This window comes from Panthera leo, chromosome A3 (assembly GCF_018350215.1).
Source record: "Panthera leo isolate Ple1 chromosome A3, P.leo_Ple1_pat1.1, whole genome shotgun sequence".
In the NCBI taxonomy this organism is placed as follows: Eukaryota; Metazoa; Chordata; class Mammalia; order Carnivora; family Felidae; genus Panthera; species Panthera leo.
Window position 1 is genome coordinate 78,849,387 of NC_056681.1, and position 10,482 is coordinate 78,859,868.

The window sequence follows — 10,482 nt, forward strand, 5'->3', positions numbered from 1 at the left end:
AAAAAATAATAAAAAAAAATAAAGGAAAACAATGAGTCACTGAACACACTATTCTGTGGAAATGTATTAATTCTGCAATAACTGGAATGCTCACATATTTCTGCTAAATAGTTTTGTGGTGAAAATCAGTTATAAAAAGTAAATAGAAGGGTTCTTGGGTGCCTCAGTCGGTTGAGCATCTGACTTTGGCTCAGGTCATGACCTTGCAATTCATAAGTTCGAGCCCCACATCAGGCTCACTTCTGTCAGGGCAGAGCCTGCTTTGGATCCTCTGTCTCCCTCGCTCTCTGCCCCTCCCCTGCTCATGCTCACTCGCTCGCTCTCTCTCTCTCAAAAATGAATAAATATTTTTTTAAAAAGTAAATAAAGTTTAAGCAGAATTAGAAATATTCTGTTTCTAATATGGAATATAAATACTTCATAAGTATTCAATAACTATTAAATGGATATGTTAAAATGATCACTTAAGTGATAAAAATGGAAAATACAAATTTTAATGTCAAAATATAAACTTTGAGATGAAGAACTTGGTGGTAAGATATATAACCGCACTTAGAAAATATGCTTCATATTTCTATTATTATTACTCAAACACTGCAACTTTTTATGAGTTACTTAGCTTTCGGAAGTCGGTTTCTTGCTACCAAAACTGGATTCAGAAAATGACCTATCCGTGAAAAACGCTTTGATGATTCACTAGAAAATGATTTTATGTGTTTATAAACCTCTGTACCTCATCATCATCCCCTTTATTCTATTAATTCAGCAATCTTGTCATCGACAGAGATACTATTTAAAAACACTCTACTTTTTTTCACCTCCCAGCTCTTTGTCATTCAACCAGCTTCAACAAGTCATAAGTTAATCTTCGGCCTTTTGGAGGCTAATAAACATAGAATTTGCTACAACATACTTTGCTCAACCAAGGAGAGTGATGATAAGATATAATGTTCTGCTGACACTTTTAGATTCTTAGGGAAAAGACACCTTACACCCCCATAAATGAATATGTTTAGAACTCATTGTTATAATTTGAGATTACAGGGGTCATTCTCCCTATAATTCATTTAACAGTATTAACAAAGATAGTTTTATGTTTTCATGTCAGTTTTGACACACAAGAATGTTACAGTAATGACTACTATTATTTTTTTCACTTAACAAAGGAAAAAGGTTAAAATAAACATGAGGCCATTTCTCTCCCTTTTTCCATGGACTCCAGAAAATAAGAAGGTTCATCATTAACTGAAATGATCCCATCCCAAGACCATTATAAAATGTATACAACTGCCCCAAAACATTTCTGAAGTCCTGGTCAAATCTCTTTCTCTGATCAACATGCCTCACACAGATCTAAAGCTCAATGAATATCTGCTACAGAATGAGGACCTTTAAAAAAAAAAAAAAAAAAAGACAGTCCTTTTAATGGCACAAGGAACACTGTTCTGTTCACTAAGTCTTCAAAAAGTGACTTAAACTAGTCACTTTACATATTGAAAATGAGAGAAATTCTCTGAAATCTCTACCTTTCAATTCCTTTAGAGGACTCCTGGCCTTTGGGATGTTTTTCATGTTTAGAGGCACTAGGCTTTTATTATATAACTTCCCACAGAAGACTGAAACCATGTGATATTCTGCTGACACAATAAATATCAACATATATTGATATAATAAATATTAAAAACTAAAAAAATAAATAAAAGAGAGACAGTCCTACGATAAACTAACTTAATCAATAATTCCTTTTCATTCATTCATTCATTCAACATTATTAAGCAGCTATAATAATGCCATGCTTTCAATCATCAATTATTCAATAAGTACACAACAAGTAGAAAATATGGTAAGGCATATTTTTACATCTCCATTTTTTGAGAAATTTCTAGCATGCATTTCACGTATAGTTTCATGCATTTAAATGACCTTACCTCTCTTACAGATAGCTGTGGTGGGAAGGAGACTGAAAATACCAAGTTGGTAAATTCAAAACCAGAGGCCTCAACTTTTTGGCACACCTAAAAAAGTATTACATAAAAGCATTTTTTTATTACATAAAACAGTATTCTATAAATTCTCAGGAACTGCTGCAAGTTTTACACTAATCTTCATAACGTGGATTTTGGTCTAGGAGATCACACTACACTTCTAAACTTTCACCTTTGGGAATTCTCATAAATATCCTGAAATCAAATATTTGCTAACTATAACCCTGAACAACTGATATCACAAGGTTCAAAACAGCCAGGATTCACTTGCAGAACAATCTGTGGAACGTCAAAATAGTTTTATATTAGATCACCTCCTAATTTAAAAAATATTTTTAAGCAAAATAAAGCCAAATTTGGCACTCTTGACAGCTAAGAAACAAAAGGCCATCCCACATTCAATCATGTACCTTCCACAAGACGGTAACACTTGTCATTTCAAGACACTAATAGGTATGACTAAGAGCTTTTCTCTAACTCCTAACTATGTTAAACAGCAGAAGGAAACTGCTATATTTTCTTCAGTTGAGTAGCACTCATGACAAACACAAGGACACATATTTCATTAATTTTCAGATATCTTGTTAATAACGTAATTTGAAAAGAGTCGGCTTGTTTTTTCAAAAAAATGTAAAAATGTTTTAATGATCCATTGGGGTTAAACAAGTTGAAGTGAATGGTATTGCTCCTTTAGATTCAAGAATTCTAGGCCTTAAGACTGAAAATTTCTACATAATTGCACATATAATAAAAAACAGATTATTTACCTTTTTAATGAACTCTTTTTCACAGAATTCTTGAAGAATTCCTAGACATACATTGCATACATTTAAATTTGAGTTCTTAGAAGCAATGCTACCATCTTCCAAAATGGAGACCCTCCCCTCTCCATTTTGACTCAGATTATCAATCCCATCAATCCCATCTTCTAGTTCTTGTAGTCGAATTTTCTTGGGAGGTGGGTTTGGAACATCCAAAATTAATTCCTCTTTTTCAGTTTCCAAAAATTTCTGTAGTTCATTGAGCAACTCCTGGAAAGTTAATTTGGAAAAAAGTAATAACCTTTTGACAATGCCCTTAAGGTTAGGATGAAAACAGGAGTGAAATTACTATATATCACAGACTTATACAATGTTGATTTATATCAATTTTGGAGAAATCAATTAACCTTACTATCCAGCATTGGCTTTCTGGGGAATTTAAAAGAGAATTATCTGTAACTCCTCCAATATATGTGTGAATATTTTTCCAAAAGAGTTTCATATATCAGTGAAGCTAAAGTCCTAAATCTGAGGCAGAAAGGTTCCATTAACAAATTTATTACAGGTGTAACCCGTTTTACTGTGCTTCAGTTTATTCTGCTTTGCAGATACTGTGTGTTTACAAATTGAAGTTTTGTGGCAACCTTGCATCAAGCAAGTCTATCAGCACCATTTTTCCAACATTTGCTCACTTTGTGTCTCTGTGTCACATTTTAGTAATTCTCACAATATTTCAAACCTTTCCATTATTATATTTTTTACAGTGATCTGTGACCAGGGATTATGACTCTCTGGAAGCTCAGCTGATGGTTAGCATTTTTTAGCAATAAATTATTTTTTAATTATGTACATTTTAGACATAATGCTATTACACACTTAAAAGACTACAGTATAGTGAAAACATAAGTTTCATATGCACTGGGAAACCAAAAAATTAATTTGACTCACTTCATTGTGATATTTGCTTTAGTTCGGTAATCTGGAACCAAATCTCTATATCTCTGAAGTATGCCTGTAATTTGGTTTGTAGTTATGTCATGAGGATCATTCACTTGCTAATTTTAAATTTTAAAAAAGCTTCGCTTCTAATTATTAACAAATAGAAATACAAACTGAATTCTATTATTGCTAGGTTATTTAATAATCTCACAAGCACTAAAACCTCATTTGTACAATATTCATTTAATATGAATTCTGAAAAAATAGAGATTATACGTATATTAAGTAAAAATAATTTCAAGACGAGTTACTCAACAAAGGTAAACAGATGCTGGCAATGCTGAAATTAGGCACCATAATTACAAAAACCATGTATGCATTAATTGAAAGAAGCCTTCTACTACACTCTGGTTTGCCTAATTTCTGTCACCCTTTGTAGTAGAATGTTAAAAGTTGCATTTCTTTGAAACTGTTCTCACATTTCAGGCATTCCATTCATCTAAAATCTCAGAGGACTTTTTTTCTGTTTTGCCTAAATTAGACAGATTTTATTATTCAGTTGTTGAATAAATATACTTTTGAAATTCACTCAGGTTACAATTCACTGGCTCTAAAGAATAAAAAATCTTACACTCAAACAAATCTAATTTATTTTATTAAGACATTAGCTCCCCTATTTCATCTTTAACAGAAATATTCATATATACACACACATATAGGTATATTGTGACCTACACAAAAGTTTATTACCTAAATTCTATAATGTCAGTATAACATAGTACATGTGTATGTGTACATAAATAGTAATATGAGTAGAACAGATCAAAACCTAAGTATATTACAAAAAAGTCTTCAAATATTTTCATATTTACATAAAATGATACAAATAAAAGTTGGTAAGACTAAGTGTCTTTATAAGATATATTTTTTAAATCTTACGACAAATGCATAGAATGATAAAATAATGTGTCTGAAAAAATGTGTAAGGAGAGTTATACAAAACCAGTCTTATTACTTTATAGTCACAGTGTGTATAAACGAATATACACATATATATTAATCATCATAGCATATGTACCATTTTCAAAGTGTTTTCACATACTTTATTAGATACTGTCCCTTAAAATCCTGTGAGGTGGATGTTATCATCAATCCCATTTAGAGAGGAGAAAACTGAAGCTGGAACTGGGATTCAAATCCATGTCTTCTAGCTCCAAATTCTAGGCTTTGGATTCAGACAGATAGTTCATATCCTAGCTTGCTCACTTAATAGCTGTGTAAATTGGGCAGGTTGTTTACCTCTCTGTGCCTCAGTTTCTTCATCTGAAAATAGAGACAATCATAGTATGTACTTACCTGATAGGTTATTATTAGGATTAAATGAGAGCTTGACATATAATAATGTTATATGAACACTGGATATAATTATTATTTCCAAAATAATAGAAACAACTAATACATAAGGGAAATGACTTATATTTCTAACTCCTGAACAATTTTTAAAAACTGTAAAATGGGGTGCCTGGGCAGTTCAGTTGGTTAAGTGTCTGACTTCAGCTCAGGGCATGATCTCCAGTTTGTGAGTTCGAGCCCTGTATCAGGCTCTGTGCTGTCAGCATACAGCCTGCTTCAGATCTTCTGTCTCCCCTCCCTTATCCCCCACCCCCCACTCTCCCTCAAAAGTAAATAAACATGTAAAAAAATCGTAAACTGTAAGAAACAGAGTGTGCGTGTGCATATTACTGTTAATATAGGTATATATTCACATATATATAATTATTGTCTCTAAAAAGACCATCACTAGTAGAATCAAGTATATTTCACAAAATATGTTACATATTTTATGTGAAAGTATTGCTAGTCAAACCTCTGTATATTATCATAAATGTCAAAGATCCCTGTATATTATTTTTGTTGTTATTAATAGTAAAAAATGATGATGGTAAGCATTTACTTCTAGAGGGTTACAAATACCTATTTGTAAGTACAAATGGTAATACAGAAAACAGAAAAAGAAAAAAATGCAGCCAAATCCACACTTAATAGATCTTCCACTTAATAGAAGATCTCAGGACTGTCATTCTCCTGTCACATATATTACTAATATCTGGTTAGTACTATTTTTTGATATCTGTCTACTCTTTGGGAGAACTATATACAAACATTACATACACCAGGGATGTGCTTCACAAAGATCCCACTACATTAAGTGTCAGATATAATCACTTAAGAAGGAACTTACACTTTTATGGTCTAGTGGAAATTCCATAATGACCATTATCAGGAATTATTTTATTATAGTTTTTTTTTAATTTAATTAAGAGCTATGGATACTTTCCCCCAATGTACAGGTATTCATTGTAGAATAGAGAAACTTTCTTTAGAAACAAAATGAAAGTACCTTGTAGGGACGTTTGTAAGGTGCATGAAAATCCACACCACAGAATCTGAAGATACATCTTGGACAGGTACCAGTACTGAGCAACAACTGGGCCACATGCTTATTTTCCTCAGTCAGTGGAAACATATTAAATAATTATAACTAGAAAGAAAGAAAAAGTAATGAATATCTTTTGTGTTTTACTTTCACAAATATGTCACCTTTAGGGATAAAAACTAGCTTTAATTTGAAAACACTATTTCATACTCTTCAACAATATCCCTCTCATTTTATGCATATTTAAACATAAACTTGAAAGACATTTATTAGATGGATCAGGTAAAAGTTTCTAATTGTCAAGGAATTTAGCTTAGCATTCTGGATTATTGATAAAGTACGTCAATTTAACTAAATCAATCAAAAGATATAAAAATAATCAAGAACAGTTGTCTCTGAGGAGGGTAATTCAAACAAAGAATGCAGAGTGAAATTTTGTTATTTTATACCATTCAGGGCTGTTTGGGAACACAGAGTAGTAAATTCAATAAATTTTCCCTATTAGAAATTAAAAATGAGTTTGCTAGGAAGAAATAATCAGAGCAGTCTATATAATATTTTACTAGCCTTACTGATAGCTAAGCAGTCAAGTATTTAAAACAAATTGATCAGTAGATCTAAAAATACCAATTATAGTTTGATGAAATAACTAAATGACAACCATTAGGAAAATGAGAAAAACCTGCTCCTCTGATGCACAAGTAAAACCTCCGCCCACCAAAAAAAAAAAAAAACAACAACCCCACAAATTACATGCAAAATAATTTAGAGTAACTATTATCTAACACAAGTTGCTACTTTTTGCAATTTGAATAAACTCCCTTAGAAACAAATACAAGAGAATGGGGTAAAATCCAATATAAAACTCTTATTGCCAAATAAAATTACATTACTAAAATTAAATTACATAATCATTCTGTTTCTCAAATATTTCTCTAAAATTAAATTACATAATCATTCTGTTTCTCAAATATAGATATTCTGATTATTGTACCACCTCATATTACTTTAAAATGAGGAACTGGCAATATTTTATAAAACAATAATTGCATGGCAGTATTGTGGGATGGTATAACTATGGTCATGCAGATAAAAAACAGTAACATTTTTTGAGAGGCGCCTGGGTGGCTCAGTCAGTTAAGCATCCAACTTAGGCTCTAGTCATGATCTCACACTTCGTTGGTTTGAGCCCCAAATCGGGCTCTGTGCTGACAGCTAAGAGCCTGGAGCCTGTTTCCATTTCTGTGTCTCCCTCTCTCTCTCTCTGCCCCTCCCCCACTCACACTCTGTGTTTGTGTGTGTGTGTCTCATAAATAAATAAAACATTAAAAAAAAAACAGTGGCACTTTTTAATTTGTGCAGTTTTATAATCCAAATGAACTTGCCTAAAATTTGTGGGAAGGTAAAGCTCTTACCAACTCCTTACTCTGAAGATGTGATTCTTAGAATTAGCTTATGTTTTCCAACCCTTTAGAACCCACTCTTACTTGCAAGTTTTTTAATGTTCATGGACACTTAACAGCATACCCTTCACATAAAGAGTGAGGAAGGCAGGTAGAGTGTATTTTATACAGAACCCTTCACCATAAAAATCAGTTCAGCAGCCAGGACTACAAAAAACAGACTCCCTCTGGCTGAGTTCTAACTCAGGTGAATACAATATGGGAGCTGGTAGGCAGAAAGAGAAGAAACTCAGACATGCCTGGATACACCAGTGAGAACTTTGAGACACTGAGACTGAAGCTCTGATTTAGGGTTGCCAAGTACATTTGGGCTCGAGGCCATTTTCATGAAATGACACAGAGTATTTGGAGAACACTTTGTACATAGAGAAGCTCTGTGTGGTCATCATCATATAAGTGATATGAATTCCTTCCGCCAGTCCATTTAATCTGCTAGTTTGATAGTGACAAGGGGTGGCATTCACTGAGGGGCTGATTATCAGCATTTAAAGTATGTCCCTGATTGCACTCCTTTCCCAGAGAAACTATTTCTGTCTCACTCTTTTTTTCTCCTTTCCATTAGTTAAGGCCAAAGATTTCATTTAATTCAGAATTAATCTTTAACTCAGAAAGAGAAACAAACCCTCCTCCCTGATAAATAAGTGGATGAGTAAGTTCTTTAAAAGGTCACTTTGTATCAAAGATTTCCCTGGGGACTTAAGTTAAATATTTTTATTAAAATGGATGCTTTCTTAGGGGCACCTGGGTGGCTCATTCCGTTAATCTAACTCTTGATTTCTGCCCAGGTCATGATCTCACAGTTTGTGGATCAAACCCCACGTGGGCTTCTTGCTGACAGCGAGGAGCCTGCTTGGGATTGATTCTCTTTCTCTCTCTCTCTCAAAATAAATAAATAAACTTAAAAACAAATGGATGCATTCTAAGGATAAGATCGTTCCATTTGCAACAACATGGACAGACCTAACAGTTTATTATGCTAACTGAAATAACTCCAACTAAGAAAGATAAATACCATATGATTTCACCTATAAGTGAAATTAAAAAAAAAATTTTTTTAACAAAAACAAAATGAGAAAAGAACAAATTGATGGTTGCCAGAGGGAAGGGGAGTGAGAAATACAGGCTTCCGGTTATGGAATAAGTCTATGAAATAAGTCACGGGAATAAAAGGCAATGATATTATAATAGGTTGTAGGCTGACAGATGATAGCTACACTTGTGAGCACGGAATATCAACATAGAGAAGTTGAATCACAATGTTTTACACCTGAAACTAATGTAACTGTCAAGTACACTAAAGTAAAACTTTTTAATTGAAAAAAAAGGGGGGGGGGATGCTTTCTTTCCTTTGGCTCAAAGACAGTTTATTTCTCCAATAAGCACACTTAAAAGTAGCATGCAAAGTCAATACATGACACATTACAATCTTTTGGCTCTGAGAAGTTCCCAAACCTGTTCCAGAATTAGGAAACCTCCTGCCCCACGTAATTTGAAGGTCTTAAAAGAGAAAACAAAACCCTCTCTTTGGCGTTTATGTGTTACTAATGGAGCAGTCTTCCAAACCCTCTCAAGATTATTTTCATTTAGCAACAATCTAGCAACTTCTCAAGCAAGTTGGCATGTTAACATTAAAAGGAGGAAATGCGTTATGCCTTAAGGTTGGTTGTTTAATTTTGATGTACAGCACTGAAAGGATTTCATAAGACATCAGAAATAAGTTGTTTCATATAAGGTTTATTATCTTTGAAAGCAAGCCCTGAGAAATGTATCCCATACTGTAAGGTTTTCATTGTTGGTTGCCTTTCTTAAGATTTTTTTTTTTTTTTTTTTTTTTTTTTTTTGCTTGTTTTACAGACAGAATCGGAACAAATCATTGCAACAGAACTTCCTCCCACGTGTCAGCGTCCCTACGGATTTCGGGTCCCTTCTCCACAAAACAATGATACCTGGAGAGGACGATGGACTTTATTTTCACCTCTTGGACGACAACTGCAACCATTCGTTGCAAACAGAGAAGGGGCAAGGGCGAATGAAAAAAAACACCAAAATGGCCAGACTGAGTCTCACATCCCGTGATCTTTTAACACTCATTTCCACAGAGAAGGGTGTCATTCGTCTCATGGGGGTGGGGAGAAGTGGATTTTCAGAACTTCATTGCGCTACCGTTACACTCAGATGCAGAATATACTCTAGTCTCGGAAATTCATCCAAGATCTAACCTCGAGTCTCTCCTTCGGCCAAGCAAGCCCTTACCCCCTCAGTCAGGTCCAAGAAACTTCCCACTCACCCCTCCTTGCTAACAAGGTCGCTCCAGCAGAAAGGAAACGACCCCCTCCATCCAAACCTCTCCAGCGCCCAAGCCGCACTCCCACCCCTCGGACCTTCCAGCCTCACCTTCTCCCGCGACGCCGGAGCCTAAGGTTTAACCCCTTCCGGCTCCCAGAGGGAACGGGGAAGACTAAAGACAACGCACCTACTGCGTGTAGCAATTCTGTTCCCCGAGGAAACGAGAGCTTTAGAACTAAAGTACCAGGTCCTCTCGCAGGGCCTGAATGAACTCTCTCCCCTTCTCGTTTGTAGGGAAACCAGAAAAATTGCCTGGTGCACCGCCCCAACCCCTCACCCCATCCCCACCCCTTCTGGGGTAGGAGTCGGTGGGATCCAACACCCCGCCAGAGCCAGACTAGTCCCAGAGAAGCCTCCGTGGACTCCGACGTCTAGGAAGTTGTAGTCGCTGTTAGAAATATCGATGAGCCCTTAGCCTCAGGTTTAGAATGGAAATTCTTGCTTAAGCAAATAAAGAGAGTGTTCCCCACCCCCGTGGATTAGCCGCATCTTCCTATCCTCAAGTCCCAGCCGGCAAAGCACCACAAGCGACGTCCTGACTGCAGGGGTGG

General features: G+C 35.0%; 1 protein-coding gene across 3 annotated transcripts in view; it reads right to left on the minus strand.

Moving 5' to 3' along the window:
- The window catches only part of PUS10 (pseudouridine synthase 10), a 71,685-nt gene extending 61,245 nt beyond the window's left edge, over window positions 1-10,440 (minus strand). The window contains exons 1-4 of one of the 3 annotated variants that reach the window (XM_042932353.1): window positions 10,402-10,440; window positions 6,087-6,227; window positions 2,753-3,016; window positions 1,929-2,015 (exon numbers count right to left, since the gene is read on the minus strand). In XM_042932353.1, the coding sequence (XP_042788287.1) occupies window positions 1,929-2,015; window positions 2,753-3,016; window positions 6,087-6,212 (477 nt within the window). In that variant the 5' untranslated portion in view covers window positions 6,213-6,227; window positions 10,402-10,440. The other 2 variants (XM_042932352.1, XM_042932354.1) reach the window with 2 other exon arrangements.
- Window positions 10,441-10,482: the final 42 nt, after the last annotated feature.